We start from the raw sequence: 25,755 nt of genomic DNA on the forward strand, positions 1-25,755 counted from the left end.
TGAGACGCTCTGTGTTTTGGTTTCATTACTTCCTGTCCACATGGTCTCACACTCATTACCTCAAGCTTTGCACATATTCTACGAACGCATATTTTCTAACACGCAATACGAATAGTGACCTGCGTTGTATTTAGTATTAGCATGTTGCAACAGTTATCAATTATCCTTCATGAATTTATTTATTGAGTTAACATGGAGAGGCATCGGGGGGCGACATGCAACAAAGATCTCAAGTTGAATACTTGCGATAAGACTAATAATGGTGCTCCATGTTCTTGTCCTTTTTGGTCATGATTTGAGATTATTTTTGATCCTATATTGTTTCTGGTCCAACTGACACATAACCTTTTACTAAGGTTGCTTTAAAGAAGCTGCTGCTGTATTTCCTAGTGTTTAGACGCATGTCCTTTAAGTATACTCTCTTCTTTTCTGGTCACGCAACAAAAAAATGTAAAATGAAATGCAGAGAAATTATATTTTCAGAAAACAATTCAAACTAACATAAGCCATTTTACACTTAGAGAAATATAAGCAGAATAGCATGCGTCTTGTGAAGCATAGATACACATCCATCCATCTTCTCTTCCTGCTTTATCCAGGAAAGGTTGTGGGGTCGCAAATAGCCGCGATCATTCCTAAAAAAATATGTAAGAACAACAATTAAGATTATCATTCATTTCAATCCTATCTTCAACAAATAACATTCCCTGCTAATTTGTTTTGGTAATTACACTGCCATCAGTCGGCTTCTGGGGATGCCGTATCTTGATGGAAAGCGCTTCTTGTCTGACTAATAACGTAGAAAACCTCAGAGGTCGGCTCGCGGAGACGAAAACATCCTCCGAGGGCTGAACATGTTGATTTGCGATGTAAATGCTGTGACTGAAATCAGGAACACAGCGGCAGAATGTGTCAGCGGAGACCTCTGATCTCTGAAGTAGTCTTCACCCGTTCATCCGACTGTCAGCCGAATACACGGGGACACGTGCAAGAAAAAGATGCTTGAATTTTAATCAGATGACGATGCTGATGGGGGGGATTTACATCAGGACAGGAGGGAGGATCTGCTCTCATAAATTTTTCACCTTCATTTCTATTAAATTATTTAAGAGCTATGTTGCACTGCGTCTTTGATACAGCACAGGGCCCTTATATTCATAAGACACTTAAACACCAACAAAGGGACACGGACACACACACACACACACACACACACACGAATACGCAGAACCATGGTAGCACATGCATGCACAATATTCATACATTCTGAATATTGTACGTCTACGTACACATGCTGTTATGCATACAGACACACATGCACTATCCCAGGGGAGCTGATTAGGGTGAGATTTGTCATGCAACCTGCCCCTCTTAAAACCCCCACCCAATATGTGCAATGCACACACACATACGCACACACACCGCCCGGTCTTTTTATGTTGATCACACACACACACATCCATACGCACACAGAGCATTCGGCCCTCCCTGGACTTCTTCTGTATTGACCCATTTGCTTTGACAATATCCCATGGAGTATATTGGAAAGACCTGCCTAGCACAACAATAAAATAGACACACATATACATGGAAAAAATAAAGAATGTGCACACATTTAGCTCAATAGTATTCCACCCTGCAGCTTGGGTTCTGAACAGCATCCATGCTTAAAATGTACACTTTCCTCGCTCGTGGTCCCAGAGGCTAGAAAGAAGACTTGGAGCTACGTAGCTACCGGTGGGATGAAGACTTTTTGGACTTTTCTCCATATCCAACATGTTCTCACTCCCAATCCGTACTGACGCTTGGCCAGTGGCCCTAATCTTTTGGTTCCCCTCTAGTGTCAGGTTTGGATGTGTCAGCGAGGGCCGGTCCGCTTCATTACATTTCATTTAGCAGACGCTTTTATCTAAAGCGACTTACAATAAGTGCATTCATCCATGAGTACAAACTCAGAACAACAAGAATCAAGTACAATTTCTTCAAGAAAGCCAAACTATAAAGTGCTATAAGTAAGTGCCATTTAAGTGCTACTAAAGTCCTACTTCTTTATTCAAGGTATAGTCAGAAAACGTGTTTTTAGATGTAGAGACTTTCTGCTGTCCTGATGTCAGGACACTTGTCTCATTGAGACAACCAAAGCGCTTAGTATAGGTTGAAGAAACGAATGTAGTGCACGGGACTGACTAACGTCACTATACGTCTTAATACCGTGCCGTCGCTCTGAGCGTCTAACAATGATGCTGGTGGGTCTACATTGGAGTTAGACGAAAGTGTGGCGCATAGGTATCAGTCAGTATTGACAACGTGGGGTTGATACATCCCGTACTAATTCGACATTTATAAATGTTTTATTGCAGACATTTTGTCATCCCACAAAGGCACAGGCGTAAATAATAGCATAATTAATAACGACAGCAATGCATTTGATTGACCACTTTCAGGGCCCTGGTGTCGTGCATGCTGGCTCACTGGTAGGGCCTTTACTACTGGGAGACGCTTTAATGCTAGTTAGGGCAAGAGAAAGTAACCGGCATATATTTGTGCATGTGAATATGACGTTGTGTTTTTATAAAGAAACAGTGAGAGCAGGGCATCAGGGCTGCGCTCTATATAACACACACACTCAGTAGCTCACTTTATAAATAGGCCAAATAAAGATCCCAGACCCTTTCTGATCGTCAACATTGGCGTCGGTGCAGAATCTAGCAACTGGAGCAGTAACTGGTGCGTTTTTACATCACATTTCACAAGGCAGCAAAAAGAACTAACTCCACCGAAATCTCGTCTTTGTCTCAGACACATTGTGAAGCTGTGATGTCTGCTGCTTGGCCCAGATACATCACACTGTCTGGAAGCAGCGTAGCAACAAGGCATCTGATCAAAGAGTATAAGAGGGAGGATTGAAACGAGGGGAACGGAATAAGGACTGAGGAAACACAAACTGCGAGAAATCAAAAACAAGGGGAGTCACAGAGGGAAATAGGAAGAAGATTAATAGACGGGGAGGGTTGTTTGGAAGAGCAGTAAAAGAAAGATGGAGGTCAATTGGTGGTGCGAGTTGATGCCGCGGAGGGGAGTTCTTCTGCGGGCTTTGTTCTTTTGTCTTATCTCAGTGAAAGAAATTAGAAATATCCTCGTCACGTTTCCTTATGAAATAAACTTAAAACCGTTTGGATGCTCTCCAACGGGCACACGGCTCAGCGCATGTCTTAGCGGCAGGGCCGGAGAACGAGCTTCAGAAGGAGTGTGTGTTTAGTGCTGATTACACAGAGGGGATAATATGATGCTGGAATGTCTAGCGTGGCGCAAAAAGCCACAAGAAGTGAGACAGGAATTTGTCTCCGCCCCCAACATTAGAGCCAGGAGAGCAGAGAGCAAACACCGCTAATCAACTGTTCACATTTCAACACATTCCAAACGTGGACATAAAAATAAACAGGATTCTCTCCTCCTCTCCGTGATTTAAAAACTTTTTTTTTAAAACATGATATAACACTCAGATGTGGGAAGTGGGTCATTTTATTTTCTCTCTTTGGTGATTTTATTCTACTCTTTGTTTTTGGCAGATCAGGAGCAGAATTTTGGATTTCAAAAGAGAGGAGGGGGATACTCTTACTCGTGGTAGAACTGAGCACAAAAGCATGTTTTTCATCATTTGGATTGATGATGGTGTCACACAAATATTGTATACTACAAAATACAGCAAAAAGTGATGAAATTGATAAATGGTAAAAAAAAATGGTAAAATTGGTAAAAAAAAGTGCAGAATAAAGGTGATGGTCTTGGTATCTATTATATCTCATTCCATGTTTCACCTATTGCTTGATTTTAGTTCATATTTGCATGAATTATGCTCTGATATTGGTCGATACAAAGACACTTCAAGCTGGTTTTAAAGCCCTCGGATGTCTGAGCCATGTTTGTAATAGTGCAACACTGGAATGGACAATCGTGTTATTTTCATCTTCCATTTTCAGGACAAAACTGAGCTGTCAGAATATGCATGCTCCAGTGATGTCATAAGGATTAATAAAAAAGATATATCACAATGTGTCAAATCCCCCAAAACAGTCAGCAAGGCTTTTAACATGAGGAGGTAAATACAGTTAATGAACAAACAGATAAACTGCCAAAAAGGTAGTATGAAAGTATGAAAACAACATAAATAAAGTAGCTTATGGTCAGGGAGAGGCAGAATTATTAATTTGAACAGCCATAATTAACGCTTTGCAAAAGGAATGGGAGACAAAAAGTTGTAACATAGTATGCCATTAAACAAATGTCCTTTGTATAGTATGTCATCAGAATATTAGATACGGTATTATAATAACGCATCAAATAAACAAATCTTAAAATATGTAGTCTTAAATGCCATTAAAAACGTCATAAAAAGACACAATATATATAGTATTCCATAAAAAGTCATAATATAGATTGCACTAAAAGGGTCAGAACAAAAGGCATTACAAAATATTAGTAATATTATATTTCAGTTTTCCATTAATATGTCAAAACAATTCTGAAGGCTATTATAGCAGGACAAATGTCTTAAAAATATCATATTACTTTATTCCATTAAAATATGCTAATAATATCACAGTGTAGTATGCCATACAATAATGATAAATCATGATATAGCATGCCATGAAAAGTAATTGTGCAGTTTGCCATAAGAGGCATACAAAATGTCATAAAAATGTCATAAATTATCATAGTATAGTATGCCATAAATATTTAATTAGAGAAAAAAAAGCATAGTATGGTATGCTATGAACAGACCATAATATATAGTATGTAATGCTGTCATTAAAAAGTAATAATATGAACTAACTCCCTGCATTAGTTCTCCCAGAGTAAACACATATGATGATATACTGTCATCATGTATGAAGAGCACGTGACATGCAGTGTCTGATTCAGCACAATGGTCCACATCTGAACTGCCTCGCTTTTTAAGACGTTGCAGTGGAGGAGGTGGTGTTGTGGCCTCGTGACTTTTATCCGCTCAACCGTTACGCTTGTGCTTTATAGTTGCCTGTCCGCGTCACAGCTCAGTGCTGCCCTCTAGTGGATAGTTTATTTACATGCACCTGGAAACACAACCAATTGCGCCACAAGTGCTGCACATTGTATCTATCGTGTATCAGTATCACTGGGCAGAGTGACATTTTTTGGGGAAAAACACAAACGGATATGTTAAATAAATGATCAAGGAAGTACACTTTAATCATTGCATTCAGCTGTGACAGCCATGATGTAGTGGAAATACATGACTCATGTAATTCCAGTTACACAAGAGACAGGTATCATCCGCCTAAGTGTCACATGTTGGGGCCCAACTTGACCTTTTGTGTGCTCTCTGGTCAGGTTAAAGGTTCTTTTGTGCTCTGGTCTCTGTACTGATGATGTTGCATCTTCCCCGTTTGAGTAAGCCTGATATTTGACATGGCCATTTCTGAAATAATCATATTTTGAATTGATAATAATGACTTAAAATTGTGTATGTATTGTATATGAAGATTATAATCAAAAGTTTAGCTGCAATTCAGTCCAGGTTGTGTGTGTAACTACATGCAGCTTCATGCTGTTTTAGGTATCAAACACTGTCCAAGTATAAAATTATATATTTATTGCACGGCTATTTTGTTTGAAAGTGTTATGTGGTTTTGTTTTATGCCAGATGTGCCATTGAAGATGAAAAAAGATGCCCCAAAACATGTGGTTAGGTGTGTAGCTGTTTTAAAGCAATATAATTACATACATGTTGTCTATAAAATGCATTAAGAAGGGTTATCACCATGATAAAAAATGATGGAAGCAAAAATTGTCTGTCAATGTCTTCTGCATTCATCATTGGCATCATACACAGCATCATAACTATCTATTACAAGTCAAAGATGCCAAAGGCCATGATAACAATGACAGCTATTTCATAATGTTGCCAGTGCCTCGTTCACTCTGGCTGAACCATTCAACCACTGGCAGACCTGTGAGGCGCTGGTGGCTCCAGTTAGCGTTGACCAATCAGAGCCCAGCTCACCTCCCGGGGGCCCGCCTATGCTCGATTGCCATTGGTTGAATCTTAAAGAGCAGTGGTGTTATGGGCGGGGCTTGTGGCTCTCCGGTGTCCAGCGGTCGGGCGTTACGTGATAACTCAGCACCTGGGCCGCGGGAGGAAAGAAGAGACGAGCAGCCTCCTCCTCTGTCCGTCTGTTGTCTACGGGTAAGTGAGCGACGGTGGGACAGCCATTATGATGTTAATAACGTGTGTTTAACGTGACTTCAAACGGTTTGCTGTTGAGGTGGTTCAGGATACAAAGGATATACGGGACGTTTAATGGCACCATATTTATTCGAGGTAGTTCTCGGCCGTTTAAGTAGCAAAGAAGGGGCGCGTGCGCGACACATCAAGTGCCAAAGTGCATCTTATCGAAGAGAATAAAAAAGAGAAAGGCTTCGTCTTTGTTGACGTCATGCAACCGTGGCTCCAGCCACCCCTCTATTTATATTTCATCTGTCAAGCTGCTGGAGCTACCCTGAAACTAACATGCTAGCTACATGTTGGGGAACAAGTTTTGTATATACTACTACTGCAGCCAGCAGCTGGTTTTACCTTTGCTGTGTGTGTGTGTGTGTGTGTGTGTGTGTGTGTGTGTGTGTGTGTGTGTGTGTGTGTGTGTGTGTGTGTGTGTGTTTTGTAACATCATTATTGGTTCATAAATGATTGGCCTGTGGAAGTGCAGTGTGCATGCCTGCAAACGTGCCATCACACATTCCCTTTAAAAAGGGTGCACGCAAAAAGAAAGTGAATCTGTAAAAAACAAAAAAAAGGACATGACACTTTCATCCACTTTCACAGAATTGATATTTGGTTGTATATTCGCTGCCGAGTCTTTAACCTTCCTGTTATCTTTGGGCTCAATTTGACCCCATTCAATGTTTAACGTCTCTAAATATATGATTGACATAATTTTTTTGGCTTCATGTTTCATGACTTTTCCTAATTTAATGGCGAAAACTGGGTAAACATAAAAAAATGATATATTTTCAATGTCCTGTAAACATCTTGTACGCATCGGTTTTCTTCGGGGTCAATTTGACCCCAGGCTGTTTTAGCTGTATAAAGCAATATCAATGCAACGTAAGCAATATCAACATTTTACACACATTTGTTTTGGTTGTTTTGGATGATATTGAGGTCACTTTAACATGCAACTTTATAATCTTCAAAAAGCTTTAAGTTTCTATCCTATCATAACCATAACTGTAGTAGTGCGAGAACCACTGAAAATGGTTCCAGGCCTCACAAGAGACGCCGTCAGCCATGTTCAAGACATGCAGCATTTGAGCTCTTTATAACGCCATCAATGTTTTATTTAAAGGGGTATTTAGGTAGTCAACAAAACAAACATAAAGTACCTGACACTTAAAATTGGGAAAAAATGTAAATTATAATAATTTTCTGGAGTTTTAAATTGCGTTAAAGGGTAAAAGATGTCAGTCAATTTGAAGGTAACAGGAGGGTTAAACACAACTGTGTACAAAGTACAGCGTGCCGCTGCATAATCACTCTTGTCCTGATAACTTGACCCTTCACCAGAAAAGGAGCGGTGCAGCAGCCATGGAGGCCTCAAGGAGACGAACCCAGCGCGGGGCCAACGGGAAGGGCTCTGAACCGGAGGAGCCGGCCCAGTGGGGGAGAGCATGGTGAGTCCGTGAGACGTCACATGTTGCAGAAGGATGTTCACCACGAGTCTATTACAAAGTTAAACGTGCCTTCAAACCTAGTATTTGTAATCCTGCCATGGAGTCAGGAGTTAAGACACTTAACCCCTAATTGCTCCCCGTTGCTGTGTCTACACACCAGCAAAATGTAAGTCGCTTTGGATAAAAGCGTCAGCTAAATGAAATGTAATGTAAAAAGATTGTGTCCTCTCGGCCTGGGAGCGTGACGTCCTGAGGCTAACGATAGAAGACTGGGTTGTGGACAGTCAGCAATGTTGGCACGGGGAGGCAGAGAAAAAAGGTGCTTTTATCAAAGAAGCTGTCGTAAACATTTTATTATCAATGTTTCTTAATAGTTTGCTCGTACATTGTGGTATAAAGTGCATCGTAGCGTTGTTCACTCAAAGTTGAATTTTTTTCTTTTTAATCTGACCGATTTCACTTTTGGTATGGTATGGTACAGTGGTCCTCAAATGGGGGAACGTGAGATTTAAAAAATATATATGTAAAAGTAACATCCATTCAAAAATCCTTTAAAAATAGTTAATTAATACAAATTCAATCAAATATAAGTGTACGTTAACTACGGTAAATACAGGAGGAGGCAAGGTCAATTTACCCAAATTGTTTAGCCAAAAAAAAAGACTCAGTAACAGACATTTATTATTTTGAAAATAACAGCGCAAAGCCGTAACCTTCGTGTTACAAGTTTGAGATATGCAATATACATATACATGCTTTTTCCGTTCTCAACACCAAACCTTATATCTTTATGTTCTAACACTGAATTTGACTTTCTAGTAACATTTGAAACATCAGGACCCCTCACAGTATAGACTTATACAAAGTAAATAGACTAATTTGTTCTCAAAGTTTGTCCATGAAACACACTGTCCCCAAGCATTAAGAAAACCGCCCTCACACTGTGTCTGTGATATATCTGACTCGCCCTCAGGGAGGTGGACTGGTTCTCCCTGGGCAGCGTGATCTGCCTGCTCTGCTTCGCCCCCTTCATCGTCTTCTACTTCGTGATGGCCTGCGACCAATACCAGTGCTCCGTCAGCCAGCCCCTGTTGGAGTTGTTCCGCGGGGAGACCACGCTGCTCTCCATCTGGGCCCGGGCGCCCACCTTCACCTGGACAGCTGCCAAGATATACGCCGTCTGGGTGGGCTTTCAGGTAAGGAGCAGGCGAGAGAAGAGGAAGGTGTATGTGTGTGTGTGTCCATTGTTCTTTACCTCTTGCTGTTGTGTCGTCCCTCAGCTGTTCCTGTATATGTGTGTTCCTGATGTGACTCATAAGTTTATTCCTGGCTACGTCGGTGGAGTGCAGGATGGAGCACGAACTCCTGCTGGTAATTAACACACAAATGTAGACCCCACCCCCACTGCTTTTATTCCACAGTCATTACCAAATATTGTCTCTCACCATCTGACCCCAGGCCTGATCAACAAGTACGAGATCAACGGGCTCCAGTGTTGGCTGATCACTCACGCTCTGTGGTACGCCAACGCCCAATATTTCCACTGGTTTTCTCCCACCATCATCTTCGACAACTGGATCCCCCTGATGTGGTGCGCTAACATACTGGGCTACGTTGTGGCCAGCTTCGCCTTCGCTAAGGCCTACCTCTTCCCCACCAACTCTGAAGACTGGTGAGTGCTGAAACACGTGCTCAAGGATTCAAGGGTCAGTTATTGATCATCATGCAAACGCGGGGACGCACAACGGAACGCAGTTGTAGCCCGTTTGTAACACATTAAAAACACAATAAAAACAGTAGTGCATTACTGAATTCAATTGTTTTGATATTCATCAGGGAGAATGTAAACAACAACAAACACAATAATCTGGTCAAATAATATGTCCGACATCTTCATATTACAAACTCAACATTAGGAGAACATTGTCCATCAACTTTCAATATGTTTGAGCAACACGGTGTAAAAACAGGCTAAAACTAAAACGATGATCACATGACCGTTAACGTACTCTAGGCGTGCGTGAGACAGTGTTAACAGGAAGCAGATTTTCTCCACACCTGCAGTTGGTTCACGTCTAGGTCATCGTTTCTAAACGGCTCCGTTTACACCCGTCCACACCGGGACGTAACCCTAGAGTTTTCAAACGTATCCGTCCTCTGGAGCGTTTCCAAACTGCTCCGTCCGTAGTGCGACACTCAGTGTAAACGTAGTGAAAGATATGCGTTTTTAGTGTGGACCTGGCCACAGAGTCCTCCTCCTCTCGTGCTGCTTGATCCGGGATGAACATTGGATCCAGGTCTCCTTTTTATTAAGGACACAACTGTATCGGCTTGTTTTCTCCTTTTTGTGACGCTGCAGCAAGTTCACAGGGAACATCTTCTACAACTACATGATGGGCATCGAGTTCAACCCGCGCGTTGGCAAGTGGTTCGACTTCAAGCTCTTCTTCAACGGCCGGCCCGGCATCGTGGCCTGGACCCTCATCAATCTGTCCTACATGGCCAAGCAGCAGGAGCTGTACGGCCACGTCACCAACTCCATGATGCTGGTCAACGTGCTGCAGGTGAGGCGCAACAAAGACGATTGGTAAACCAGCGACCCGTGTACTGATCCCACAATGCTGCAGAATGGAAGACGTAGCAGCAGAGATATTATATGAAGCGCAACTTCTTTCACCTTAATCATGTGTGACCGTTCTTCATGATATGTCTCTTCTCACACATGTTGCATAACTTTAGAGACTCTTGACATTATATCTTCCACCTGAAATGTGGAGGTTGCGCTTAGATGTGCAAGAATCCTTCCTAATCGATTAACATTTAGCATTGATCACTAAATGAAGACCACTAGATAAAGATTAGGGTTGATCGATTCGTTTTATATGAATGATCTGATATTGATTCTTAAAATCCAGAGATTGAGTGGGCTGAACAGGTAAGATCAACCAAAATGTAGTATAAGTATTAAGACAGGTACAGCCTGCTTCATGAATTATTCAATAGTGAGCAAACAGGAAATGATTGTGAATTTATATTAGACTTTCATAATCAGAGGGGAAACGTATAGCGTTGAGGCACTTTTGAAATGGCCGCAGGCTAACAATAGATTTAGAAAATGGACAGAGCAACCATAGCAGTTACATTACATTTCATTTAGCGGACGCTTTTATCCAAAGCGACGTACAATAAGTGCAATTCAACCATGAGTACAAACTCAGAACAACAAGAATCAAGAAAGTACAATTTCTTCAATAAAGTTAAACTACAAAGTGCTATTAGTAAGTGCCATTTAAGTGCTACTAAAGTGCTACTACGGCGCTACCTTCCTTATTCAAGGTGTAGTCGAAAAAGATGTGTTTTTAGTTTGCGACGGAAAATGTAGAGACTTCCTGCTGTCCTGATGTCAATGGGGAGCTCATTCCACCATCGAGGAGCCAGGACAGCAAACAGTCGTGACTCTGTTGAGCGTTTAGCTCGCAGTGACGGAGCTACAAGCCGATTGGCAGAAGCCGAGCGGAGCGAACGAGCCGGGGTGTACGGTTTTACCGTGTCCTGGATGTAGATTGGACCCCATCTGTTCGTAGCACGGTACCCAAGTACCAATGTTTTGAAGCGGATGCGGGCGACCACCGGTAACCAGTGAAGGTTGCGGAGGAGGGGAGTAGTTAATTATTTTTTTTTATATTATACAGCCCCATTAAATATAATTGTTCGTCATTAAGTTTACGATCCTCTGCTCCAAAGCTACAGTTTGAGTTCAACGTGATCCCATCATTCTTTTTACACGCTGCTCGTTGAGTCATTATGAAGAAGGCGAATTCGTGAGCATTTTTTTATTTTTTTTGCTTTCTCGTAGGCCATTTATGTGCTGGATTTCTTCTGGAACGAGGCGTGGTACTTGAAGACCATTGATATCTGCCATGACCACTTTGGATGGTATCTGGGCTGGGGAGACTGCGTGTGGCTGCCATACCTCTACACACTGCAGGTAAAACACATATGCATAATAACCCATATTCATAACACACACAGTAGATTTCATGGGGTAAATGTGAGATGACGACTTAAATGGACCTTCACGAACTTGTGGAGAATTTCCTGTATCCAGCCTGTCAACTTGAATATGTGGATTCAATTAAAAGAATAGAATGTGTGAGTGTGTTGTAGTGTATTGTACACTCTAAGGTGGACATTCAGTTAAAGCTATTGAGCGACAGTAGGTGTAAATACATGAATGTGTTCTGGCTCTCCAGGGTCTGTACCTGGTGTATCACCCGGTCCAGCTGTCCAACGCCCACGCCCTGGCCGTCCTGCTGCTCGGCCTGGTCGGGTACTACATCTTCCGCTCCGCCAACCACCAGAAGGACCTGTTCCGGCGCACGGAGGGCTCCTGCTCCATCTGGGGCCGGAAGCCGGCGCACATCGAGTGCTCCTACCGCTCCGCCGACGGCGGCATCCACCACAGCAAGCTCATGACCTCTGGGTTCTGGGGAGTGGCCCGCCACCTCAACTACACGGGCGACCTGATGGGCTCGCTGGCCTACTGCGCCGCCTGCGGCTTCGGCCACGTCCTCCCGTACTTCTACATCGTTTACATGACCATCCTGCTGGTGCACCGCTGCGTGCGGGACGAGCACCGCTGCGGCAGCAAGTACGGCAAGGACTGGAAGCGCTACACGGACGCTGTGCCTTACCGACTAATTCCCGGGGTGTTTTAGAGCGCGAGGCGGGGGTAGGATTGGGGGCTAAGATTAAAAAAGATACAGAGTTAGAATGGGGCGCCAAGATAAACACGAGATCCAGAATACACTACACTGAGCGTCTATACACCACACATGTGCAGCCAGCTGTACATGTGTGGTGTGTGTACATGTACAGACAGGTTATTGCTATGTTCTCCTGCCTTAAGTAATCTGATACACCGGTGTGCTGCTTTCATTATGCTGTGACCTTAACACAGTAAACACATTGTAGCTGAACAATATATCTTAGAAGTTGTTGGGACCAGAAACAGCTTAAACTAGAAAAGAGATCTGGTCTATAGTGAATCGGCGTCTCCGACAAAATACAACCCCACAGCTCATTTTGTACTTGCGGCCTATTGCGACCTGTATTTACATTACAGTCGGGTGGCGACCTCTAGTGGCCGTGGAAATAATGGTTGGACTGAAGGATTAAGTCAGGTGTCGTAGTGTAAAGAGTGACGTATGTTAGCGTAGGGAGGAGATCGGGGTGGACATACGGATCAAACAAACACAGGCCTATGACTCAGGAGACCGTCGTTAGTGTGACAAACCCAAACCGCGATGTTTCCCTCAACCAAACCTGTTTGACAACGATACCCACGTCACAACCGCCCCGTTTAGATTTAAGGACGTGTTGATTTCCTGCCACCAACAGTGCTCCTTTTATATTAACCAGAAGAAAGGACGTGTCCATTCCTCACAAAGCTGTGACATTCCCACGATGCATTTTGTCGGTTTCATAGTCATTTTTTAGGTTCCACTTTTTCAAATATGAGAATCTGATGTTTTTCTGTTTTATGTCTTTGTAAATCACCTGTCAGGGTGGTTTTTGGCTGATGTTCATGAAAATCGAATTAGACAACGACACTTAGCACTCAGGTAACCTACGAGGAGAGCTTTTCATTACTGCCTTTTCACACTAAATGAGTGATTATACATGAATCAATATTGACTGACTTAATGGACCAAATGTGATTGTTAGCTCGGCGGACAAGACCTGCCTCATAAATAGCGTTATGTAATCTTTGCCTAAAGGTTATCTGAACGCTCCGATTTATTCACTCAGCCCGTCTCACATCGGACTGCCGGTGAATGTTGTTACGAGAGGTTTGGGTTGGTTTGGCAACTGGTCCTGTCTTGTCCCGCCTCCTTATAGATTAGAACATTTTAGATTCTTTCACTGAGCCTGTAAAGTGTTTTGAAACGTAACGATTACTTAAGTTAGTTGCATCTTTGTATTCACTTTGTGTTGAACCAACATGTTGAGTAGAGCAGCTCGATGCTGATAGAAATGTCCAACCACCATGTTTTTATTTCCTCGTGCCAGCACTGCCTTTCTTACAGCGATAAAGTCAGAAAACAAACTCTAATTTTGGTTGACTGTTTCTTTTTCTATTTACACACATGCAGTCACAGTGGGACAAAGGGTCAATTGGAAATGTTGCCATTTATCCTTTATATATATAATCAAATGTACAAAACTACATGTTGTTGTGAATGTGAAGGCCGAAGCAGCCGATACAACGGAAAACAGTGCATCATGGTTTTGGAAGACGGCGCGAGGCGAGCTGATGTTATTGCTGGTGTTCGACACTGGGGGGCAGCAGATGACAGCTAAGAAGTACAGAGAGTTGTATTTGTACACATATCTCCAGAGGTGGAGTGGGTTCACCTAAAAGCATGAGGGACACATAATCAGTCCAGTGAGCTCAGGGATGCGCTCATGTATCGTGAGCTCACTTTAAAGAGGAACCCAACCGTTCTAAACAAACGTGCAGCTCCTCTGACTAAACATTCCTAAAAGGTTTTGGTCTTTCAGCCAATTCATACATAAAACCACTGCATTATGTTAATGAAAGTACTCTCTTTTTTACAAACATTTGCTGTTTTATCAACATTATTTTGTTCAAGTAATGCTGCACTCAAAATCACAAAATATCAGTTGATAATACAAATTTGAAATTGCATCTGCGCACAGCTCCCTTTAATTTGATTTGCAACATTTTGACAAACTACAGGCCAAAACAAGTATTAACTCTTCGTCAAAGTGTACTATAAAGCACAGATCTCCCTGGTTTAAGGAGGTTGGAAGGAACGTTTGTACACCAGAAAATGAAATGAACCCCTTGGATACACAACATTTATAACGGAAATATATGTTTCAGATTATGATGATTGTGGTATGATCCAAAGGTCCAGAACAGCTTGTAGATTGTTCTCCAAACCTTCCAAGGTCAAAGATGGATTTTGAACCCGAACGTTCAAGTTCTGTCACTTAAAAATGAAAAGCAGATGAAATTCTGTCCGCAACGTTGATATCACATCCAAAATACATTTCTAAGGTGGCTCAGAAGAGATAAAGACGCTGCCATATGAGATTTGACCCCCCCCATTACGCCACGTGAGCACCGGCCTGCTCCCTGAACCTCCCCATCAGCGGCTCCCCTATCACTGTAATGATACAAGGTATGGATGTAAATCAGTTATGATAATGGGAGACTCATTGATCTCCCCTCTTCGCCTTTGTTCGACGCTAAAGCGATATGCACCGGGTTCACTGCATTGCATTACACGGAACCACATCACCAATCACTCCAGCCCCAAGTTAATTGATTCCCAAGTTATCCCTGAAGGCGAGGAAGTGTTGGTCGAAATGGACGGGGCTCTGCTGTTCACTCATAACCCGGTTGACAAATAGCTCCCTTTGAAAGAAGTGGAGATCTGAAGAGGGGGACGATCGCTTTGCGGCGACACTAAAAGCTTGGCTATTGAATTTGTGAGCATGCGAGTGGGGATCACGCAGCCGTCCGTATAAATGTTCAGCGTGCACAATAACCATATTGTGGAGGGCCCTGTAAGGCGTCTGTAATGAGGGGCAGGTGGGGGTCAGGGAGAGAGAAATCTGTCGAGTGAGAGAACGAGAGGCGAGAGGAGAGAGTAGGAGTATAACAGGAAGCTCAATGGGATACTTGGGGAGTTGGTGCCACTCCACAGCTACAGTTGGCTTGATTTCCCAAGAGGCCAAATTAGTTTTTATTGGAAGCTTGGGTGGTGGTAGTGGTGGTGGTGGTGGTGGTGGTGGGGGGGGGTTAAGAAACTTGTGGGTGAGAGTCGTAAGACCAGGAGGAAAGGGGCTCCTCAGCGGGGAGGCGAGTACATGATTTGTCAGCAAAACTGAGGAAACCCGCCGATTCACATGTATACCATAAAGTACAGCAGACCTCGACAGAGCATTCCAGGCCCTGGTAACCACATCGCGGTGACTGAGGTCAGGTGGACCGGCTGCTCGTGGTTTGGTGGCGAAGGAGCAAAGCCAGCCGCCACAATGTTGGTTTCTCGTGCTTGGGTTTGACGGTTGTATTCATCGCAAATGCGTCTTTATCGAATTTCTTATACTTCCAACAGCCTGGCAACAAAAGCAGTCACTCGTCGTCCTTTTGTTTCGAGCCGCGCTAGCAGGCATGGGTCTGTCTGACACTCAGTCGGTCCACCGCTTTGCATCCAGACTCGTATATTTCAATAACCCTTTGATGGATTGTCATGAGATTCCATGCAGACCTTCATCCCAGAGCGACAGACGTTGGCAATCCCCTGACTTCTCCTCGAGCTCCACCATGAGGTTGATTTGTGGTTTAGAGTGACGTGTGTCCACAAGTATTGAATGGATTGCCAAGACCATTTCATGTGACCTTCTGGACTTTGGTAGCCTTTCGTGTAGCACCATCATTGGTATCATTATCTTGTTGTTTTATTTTAGCTTGACTTCCGTGCTGGTTAAAAAAAACTGTCAGCACGCAAACCCGCCTATTCAAGATGCTGGCAAACATTATGCAAATAAACACTGCATCGTCATCGTGAGCACGTTAGCTTGCTGATGTTAGCATTTAGCTCAACGTGAAACCTCACAGAGCCGCTAGCGTCTTGTTTTCTTCTTCTTCCCACTTTAACAGCCTAACATCTCTCTTTCCCTCATCGTACAACTGCCAGACAACAAAAGGAGTCACTCAAGTCTGCCTTTTGTGTTTTTTCTGTATTCTTCCACTGGCCCTCCTTCCTTCCTTTTCTTTTTCTTCTCTGACCTCTGCTGCTGCTCCGCTGCCTGTTAGCTAATGGACGGATGAGACGTCCAGAATGACCATCAGACTAAATAAAAGGAGCCCCGCTAGCTTGATGCTAAAGGTCAGGGCAAGCGGTTAACGCTGCCTTTAATGGGACAAAGATCGCAAAGTAGCGACTTACAGTACCTGCTCCCCCTCAATCTAGCAGCAACTTAAACTTCATGGCTCCAGACGAGAAGCATCTTTCTTCAGCCTGAAACTAGACAACACGTCCCACCTAAACTCATAAAAAACCTTACTCCATTGTGCTGCTCCAGACGTATTGAAACAGGTCTTAAATTGAGAAAAGGGGTCCGCCAGAATAAGCCGACAGAATCCCACACCTATATTTTAGCCTTGACTCCTTGTAAGTCACAGAGAGAGTTGAATTAAAAAGGGATTAGGCGCAGGGAAAGAATTAGAGGGATTAAAAAGGATTCCCAGGCTGTGCCACAAATCCATAGCTGATGTGGTGAAAATGATTGGTCGGAGATGCTACATCTCATATTAAGGCTTGTGGGCCGTAGAGGCCTTCCCTTCACACACCAGCGGCCACACAGGCAGCAGCTCGGGCACCAAAGCGTGTGGGAGTCAAGGGCCCGACTTCCTTCTACTTCCTTAGCGCTGATAGTCAGACTCCACTTGAGAGCAGCTTGAATCCCGCACTGCTAACGCTGAGCCAAATTGAGCTTGACAGAGGGGAGCCGCTGTGGCTGGAGTTACACTTATACACTGTTTACCGGATTATAGATGATGCTGAGAGATCGCCAGCATTGAAGTTCACCCCCGAAAACATAACCGAGGGCAGAAGGAGTAAATTACTTCCACTGAACTCAAAGATACACACACACACACACACACACACACACACACACACACACACACACACACACACACACACACACACACACACACACACACACACACACCATGAACTGGGCAAGCGGTTTGTTTTTTATACGCAGGGTTGCTATAGAGACAGGCGGACAGACATGCGTCCGTGGGTGTGGCGGAATCGAGACAGCCAGTTGTCCAGAGGGTGGGGAGGAGGGTATGGGATGTTAGGCGGCGTTGGACTCCAGAGATGAAGCTGCCAAACTGGGCAGAGCCTCAACACCAAGGGCCTCCTCTGCCTTGATTTGCCCGGCCTTGCAAGGCCTTGCAAGACCTCGCCCCGCACCAGAATTTGGGACATTCGGTGGCAATGACAGCCGCTGACAGAAACTTGGGAGTCAGATTGATGGAGGTCCCAGTTATCCAAGTCTCTAAAGCCTACTTGTTATTTTAAGCGAAGTCGGAAATGTCGCATCATGCTCAGGAAGTAGCGAAAGAGATCAAATGTGTACTTTGCTTTCCATTTCTCGCATGGCACACATGCCGTTTGAAATTGCAATTCAGCACTTGAAAATGTGAGATTAAACAAAAACAGCTTCTCACGTATAGATAGCGACGATCGATATATAACTGTGGCGGTCAGATTTGATCAGCTATAGCGAGATAATCTAACATGAGCTGGTTGAGAACTCTGTACTTGACGGCTCCATGATGTGATATGTGCTATAAGCAGCGTAGAGCTGGTTAATCCTAGTATTATGATGATGATGATGATTCACATTTAGTGGATTAAAAAAAGAGAAAAGGGTTTTAAAAACGAATTTAACTGAATGGGGCTGGGGACTAACGGCAGCCCACGACTAACGCGCGCCAAAGAAACACCCACCTCTGTGTTGATTTGCAGAGATGTTTGGGAGTAAAGGCTTTTTCAGCACATGCCGATTGTTTGTGTCCCTTTTTTATCATACTTCAGCCTCTTAAATTGCTTACCAGTTTGAAGTGTGAGTGTGAAGTGGATTAAATGCTGAATACCACCGAGACAAACCAAACCATTTCTATGGAAGAAGGGGGTTCAAATAGTGGTAAGAGTTGTTGAGGCAACTGGAGAGACAAGATTCTTGTTACCGTGTGTTACCGTCCTGACCTCTGACCCTGACCTTCGTCCCTGATCTGATCCCTGATGCGAGTAAATGAGATGAGTAAGTCCAAATGCCATGGCGTCCTTATAGCGCCCGACTTCTCTCAGCTGATTACTACGTGTTGAAGAGTTGCTGAACGAGTCTTGCACTTTTCCTTTATCAATTAGCTGACTGGTCTGAACCGGGTCTGATGATAATTGAAGCGGCAGCAGCGCCTCACACAGCCACTAATAGCTCTCTCTTTAATAAATCACCATGGGCAATCACTCTTCCATTACCTTCGATCACACTCGCCACAATTGCACACCATTACATAGATTATACATGAGGAATCCAACCCCGTCTGGGGAACCAGAAGAAGCAGAGGTTGCATACAGCACAAAGCCCGGTGTGCAGTCAAGGCATTCCATATGTGAGTTGTTCAGCCGGGCCTTTTGTTGGCAGTCGAGCTGTGTTTTCTTGCTTTGTTTCACACCTTAACCACGCCCCCCCGCCTGTGCTCGTTCTACTGTACGAGCCCATCTTGTTGCTGAGCCTAGCTCTTCCTCGCCACATTATTAGCTCTGACCTTTGCACGTCGGTTCCAGCGCTGGTGCCGAGCCAGGGAAACTCTGCCAGAACCCGAGCCAGAAATAAAGGGCTAACACATGTTGCATTTTATGAACAGTCCGGCCGTGGAACATACCTCTATAGCGATGAATACGGCTCTGTAGGGACTGTGAAACCATGCGAGGCTCTCCACCAACTCAGATGGAGAGTCCATTCCCATCCACACCCTGCAGCTCTCCCTCGGCCAGATCATGAACTCTGTCTGTCTACGTGCCACCACCACCCCCCACACACACCCCATCCCTTCACAGCTTACTTATTCCCGTTCCCTTCTCCACCTTCATCCGGCGTGACAGCTCCGAACACATGCTCTCGCCCACACCCTGAATTTGACCTTGATCCTCCGACTGTACTCCCCGCCGTCTACCGAGACCGATGGGCCGTCACGCTCCACGACTCCTCCCGGGTTCCTGGTATCTTGATTCCTCCTCTGCGTCGTCATCAGGTCACCTCCACTCCCCTTCCTCCTCAATGACGACTTATTGTTGCAGCAGTCGCGTCATCAGCCCATTTGTGCCTTCTCAGCAGCTTGAGATGTAGCTTTGTTTCCAGTGTATCTGTGGATTTCTCAGTAGCTTTACAGATATTCTGACCCCCACCAAAAAATTCAATTGTGACTACCTTTGCAATCCTGGCTTCATTTGCAGCTGGAATTCAAATGTGTTGTTTATCCAGAATCCATGTGATTTATCTGTATTAAATAACTATTTCAGCCACAAAATGATCACAAAAACCGAGACAAGACTTGATGGATTGAAGTAAACTGAAGCCACAAGTGCATATAAACATCTGGTGCAGTATAATTCAAGTGTCATTTGTCTCGATGCATGCTCCCTACTTCTACACATGCATCTTCACTAAAGCCTAACAACTCTTTGCTCAGACGTGTTTTAAGCAGGATAAGTTGGGAAATAGTGAACACACGACTGGATAAATGAGAATTGGATTGTTCTGTTCATTTTTAATTTGCTGCTGTTATAGGCGGCCCACTTTTACGTCAATTGATCAAGACTTTTCTATGTTCTTGGAGGCATGCGAGAATTCAAGGCAACACAGGGCGAGTAATTGATATACAATCGGTAATTTTGAAGTTAAAGCATTCCTTTAAAGCTGATCAATGCATTAAAAAAGTAAAATGCAATCATGCAATCAGGAAGTCCGACCTGCCTCCCTCACAGCGGGGAGCAGCCTGCTGGCCAGAGAAAGGTGGACTCACCAACCTCACATGTCTTCACAGATCTACTCCTTTTGGATATATATATATATATATATATATATATATATATATATATATATATATATATATATATATATATATATATATATATATATATATACATACATATACAAACATTCATTTCATTGCGATCTATCTGATTTATTATGACTATTATAACTCGCCTGAAGGTGGTATTTCTGGTCCAACATTAAGCTTCATCCTCTTGGGACTCTAAATTTTCCCTATTATCTAATTGGCATCAAACCATCCGTTTTTGAGATTCCATGCCACGGATCAAAGTGGCCTGAAGTGGACAGTTAAATCAAGCACCTGGAGGGCCTAAACACGGGAAGGGCTCATTCTCTGGAGAGCATGAATATGCAGTAAATTTCACGGTTGATATTGGGGTTGTTCAGGGGAAATATTTGGAGGGAAGATCCTGTGAATGAAAGCAAAGTGCTCGCCCCCATCATTCCTGCTGGATTACTTTGTAACGTGAACAGTATTTATTCTGTTAACCCTCATCATCGTCACACCAAGGACATCGCGAGCCTCGCTCTGAATGATCGGGATGCGGTTGACAAGATACTGCACCTCGCTTTTGAACCAGCCGAGTCCCCATCCACAGTAATCCTTTTTACATTGATCACTGTCTGAGCTGTCTGATAGACTTATTTCCATTTCTGCAGTTAGACGCTTGACAGACTCTTTGGCTTTCAGGTGGACAAATTCATCACCGACTACCTCCAGAGCTTATGTGGGAGATCAAATATTCCAGTCATCTTAGGTGAATTTAATATATATGTTAACGTCAGACTAATTACACCGCGAAGCTGTTCTCTGCATGTTAATACTTGATGGAAACAGACACGGTGTGTATGAATCATTTTGTCAGACTGCAGATTGCAGGAATGAGCTTTTGTGCTACGTTTAGGATCTGCCCGGTGTATTCCCTTGAGCATCATATCATCAGTGGTCTTCAGATGTTAAAACATAAGTCTCTAAATCTTTCAGACCAGCAGTGGCTGTAGATGAATGGACTTCCAGCGGAGTCTGACTTAGCTGTGCTGTGCAGGGCAGTAGGATGTGGGGGGTATTGTCATCAGCCACTCCGTGCTTCCTTTCTCCACTTCCTACTTCCTGTCTGGCCAGCAAAGCTAGTATTCCTCTGTCAAATGATGATAATCCACTGAGAATGAAAATGGCATGTGTGCATGTTTATTTAGTTGTGATCTCCACGAGATGTCCCTCCTTCTTTTGTGGTGGGAGAAATGTCTCACTTTGTGCACAGCTGCGTGCATGTGTTGCTGTGTGCCTGTGCAGGATGTGGCAGGGTGTGTTAATGAGATAATATTATCATAGGTGTATGTTTGTGCAGGTAGAGGATGATAACAGATGGAGAGGCAATAGGAAATGATAATAAATGATAAGACATAATTATATTGGCAGTTATTGCCATGAGAGCTCTCCTGCTCTGGACCGTGCACATCACATGCCAGTGTGTAATGTTTCCAGTCACGATGCTTTCTATTGCTCCTCTGATGAAAACGTAGAATATTATATTTTCGAATAATAGATCCCCAGAAATGCTTGGCCCTTTAGTCTATTTATTCATCCCCTCCGAGTCAGTATTTGCTAGATGACCCTTCGTCAACAATCACAGCCCCTCCAGGACATCCACATGATGTTTCGAAGACATTCCTGTGGAGCTTTGGGCCCGATATCTCGCTGGAAAACAAATCTTTGGCTTTCTCTTTGCCTTCCCTCATAAAGCTGCGACTAATGAAGCAAAGTCTGCTGCACTGTACTCACTGTCTCTAGTGGGTCTCCTTCGTGCTCCCTTCTTTTGCCTCGAGGAAGATCTCCAGCTGTTCAATTTCTTAAAGATTGGTTTAACCGGACTCCAGGGGAAGTTCGGTGTTCTCGTATCCAACTTCTGACTGGTGCTTTTCAATCACATGTTTGAAGAGTTGTTTTGGAGCGTTCTTTTATCACAATACCGTCCAGGCACAGGTGTATTTAAACGACAATCAAACTGAAACCCCCTGGTTTGCAAGTATTTTATATTTGTAATTAATTCACCCCAAAAAGCCACGTCAAATCTACTTTGACTTATCGTTGAGAAATATTGAAACATGAAAACTTCCGAGGGGGGAATACTAAATATGTATATATGTATGTTTTGGTTACGCGTGGACACACTTCTGTCTCCTCCCTCGCCCTGCCAGGCTAAACGGGCCTCGCTGCTGATTCCCATTAGCGCTCTAGCGGCCGGGCTTTGTGGGCGAGCTTTTTTTAGACGGAGGGAATGTCACTGGATTTATGCGGCTAATGCCAAAACAGCTGCTGCCATGAATAGCTGAGTGCGGCCTCCTAGTTAATATCCAGACGGTGGCATTCAGGAAGTGCTGCAGGTGAAGGTTGAGACAATAGAAAGTGAGCACATAGAACAGTATCAGGCAGTGTGCGGTGGTTGTCTCGACACTGCTTAACGTCCCTTTCAGTTTTTTATGTCCCACTCACTCTCTCACACACACACACGCACGCACACACGCACACGCACACACACATACACATACACACACACACACACACACACACACAAACCAGCTTCTTCAGTCAGCCAGCTGTTGGCATCGAGTCCATTCTGAGGCTTGGTTGCCATTTTGTGTGTGTGTGTGTGTGTGTGTGTGTGTGTGTGTGTGTGTGTGTGTGTGTGTGTGTGTGTGTGTGTGTGTGTGTGTGTGTGTGTCTTTTCCTGTGGACCAGTCCTTTGGGACACATAGTCACTCTTTTCCACACCCAGTTCCTTTACAGCTCCCTATTTACACTGTCACAGTACGTCACACACACACACACACACACACACACACACACACACACACACACACACACACACACACACACACACATTGACGGGCTGGTTTGGTAGCTGAACCTGCTGTTACTGGAAGTGAGCTGTGGGTGGAGTCTTTGTGTGTGAGTGGTGGCAGGATGTACGAACATTATAAGTGTGTTTGACGGAAGAAAAAAAGAATTTGGAAAAGACAAGATGAAGTCAAGAAATTAGCTTCATGTTTCCAGCATGTATTTCAATATTTATAAAACTAATTCAGTTCCTATCACCCCCTAAACTCTCCCTATGTTGATCAATGACAGATGTATTAATATCCACAGCGTTGGTGTATCCAGCGGCTTTCGGGTTTGTTGCATTTGTGGTCATTTGTGATACGGGGTGAGGAATAATGGTGGTTGGGTTAAAATGACTACTTAGTTGAGGTTAGGGGCCGTGCTTAAAACAAACTACCATTGACTGGAAGCAAACAGCCTGTCTCCAATATCAAAGCCCTGAGTTGTTTGTTGACCCATCCATCCCCTCCCACCTCCTCCCTCTGTGGGGCTTCGCGTCTCAATACTTCCTGCTTTGCTCCTGAAGGAGGTGACTCAGTTGCTTCAGCTGCTGGAGGGCCAACTTCACGAGTGTCTCGTGTCCAGATGAAAACCAGATGAGACACTCCATGCGTCTCCTTCAGCCTGATCACGAATCTGATCACAATCCATCGTGGTTGGTGCTAATTCACGTAAAGCTGCTAGCAAACTTGTAAATATACAGGCACATACTCAAAACATACAGGAAACGCTTCACTGAAAAGTGATGCACATTCTCGGAGATCCCACATAGAAAACTTAAATTTGAGCTCATTTTGCAGCACCACTCACTGACAATATATGTCCCTGACGTGTTTGGTCATATTTTCTGTGTTTTCTCACTTTGGAGCATTTTCAAATTGGCAAAAGGCTTCGATACGCTTGGACCCATTCTCTTTCTCTTAAGATGCAGTGGCTTTGGCTCTCAGGGCCACCGTACTTCAGCAAGTACACAGCAGCAGGACAGCAGCAGGACAGAGCAACACGGTGGCTCACTGACGTGATGTAAGTTGTTTTTGCCAGGATGGAGCTCTCAAACACAGATGGATGAGATATACGCAGCTTTGGATTCACAGGTAACACGCGTTCGTACGATTGATTCATTGTTGGTGTTGGTCTTTTCATGGAAGTTGACAAATAAAGGATATCACCAGCCTTATTCTTGGAAAGAAATTAGCTGACAGGAGCTGATATAACTCACCCGGGACTTATACATAGGAGACACAGCCTTGGCTTATCATTAAATTCACAGTATTTATTATTTTTTCCAGCCCAGTACACCAGCTAATACATCCCAAGGTGATCTAGTGAGAGGCTTTAGTGGAGACAGAAGAGAGATCTGTCTCGATTAAGAGCAATAGCATTTGAGTCACAGTGAATATTAGAGTTATCGTGTGTGTGTGTGTGTGTGTGTATCTCTATAAATCTTGGCTATCAAGAGGGGATGGGATGTATAATGCATTATGGATCTTGTAACCAGCCCTAACACACGCAAATCAATGTAACACACAATGTGGACCCATTGTGATCCAATGCGCACTAATCTCATTACAAGCGATGTTAACGCTAATCAGTCTGCTAATGAGAGCCGCCGCTTCCTCGTCCTCTGCTTCATGTGCGACTGCAGACCAAAAACAACAGTGACGGAGGGAAAGAGAGATGAGAGACAGACGGACCGTCCTCCTCGCTTCCTTACTCCAGCTTAATTGTATTACTCAGCAGGGCCGAGGATGTCTAAGCCCGTGTTGTCCACCCAGATGATGAACTGCACCTACTGTACTGTACACCTAATGCCATTTAACTCTCTGATTATACTGGGAGTGGAAAAGATGTGGTCCTACTGGTTTCAGTCCCAGCGGCGGTTGGAGCACAGATTGTACTACGTTTAAACTCACGAGTGAAAAGAGATATTTATTCAAGGTTTCATTCAAAATGTACATTACAATCATGTTTAAAAATCTCAACTTTGATGCAGTGACTCCATGATGCCAAACCAAGGGCCGAAACCCAAATTCAGATTTGAATAACAATTTGGTTGCACTATTAAAAACCTTTAATTATCAGCTGTTTAAGGAGGAGCAAAATCAGGTCAAGTTATTTTCAGAATCTAAAGTTTGACCTTTTATCACAACACTCAGTGACAATTTCAGAACTTTAGATTTATATTTAGTTGTAGTCGTTAGATGAAGCTATTTGTTTTAGTCATATTTTGTCATTTAACTTTTGTCCAACAAGAGGTCAAATTGAACGCCATTTCTTTGTCCGTAAGGATACAGTCGTTTCCATCTTTTGATGTGAACAGTTGTCATGGTTACAGATGTCGTTCTCCCCTAATGCAAGGTGAGAGGAGAAGGTGACGGCTGGTGGAACCAGACTGTAATAGTTCACGCACGCACACACACACACACACACACACACACACACGCACACACACACACACAGTGCCATGTCACTCTGCTCTCCTCAGGAAACAG

General features: G+C 43.8%; 1 protein-coding gene across 1 annotated transcript; it reads left to right on the top strand.

Moving 5' to 3' along the window:
- Positions 1-7,615: 7,615 nt before the first annotated feature.
- dhcr7 (7-dehydrocholesterol reductase) lies at positions 7,616-12,656 on the top strand. Its single transcript, XM_079216653.1, has 7 exons — positions 7,616-7,710; positions 8,684-8,906; positions 8,991-9,081; positions 9,169-9,382; positions 10,070-10,274; positions 11,567-11,698; positions 11,964-12,656. The coding sequence occupies exons 1-7, from the start codon at positions 7,625-7,627 to the stop codon at positions 12,426-12,428; spliced, it is 1,416 nt and encodes a 471-aa protein (XP_079072779.1). The 5' UTR covers positions 7,616-7,624; the 3' UTR covers positions 12,429-12,656.
- The last annotated feature ends 13,099 nt before the right edge of the window (positions 12,657-25,755 follow it).

This window comes from Taurulus bubalis, assembly GCF_910589615.1.
Source record: "Taurulus bubalis genome assembly, chromosome: 4".
Taxonomy (NCBI): Eukaryota; Metazoa; Chordata; class Actinopteri; order Perciformes; family Cottidae; genus Taurulus; species Taurulus bubalis.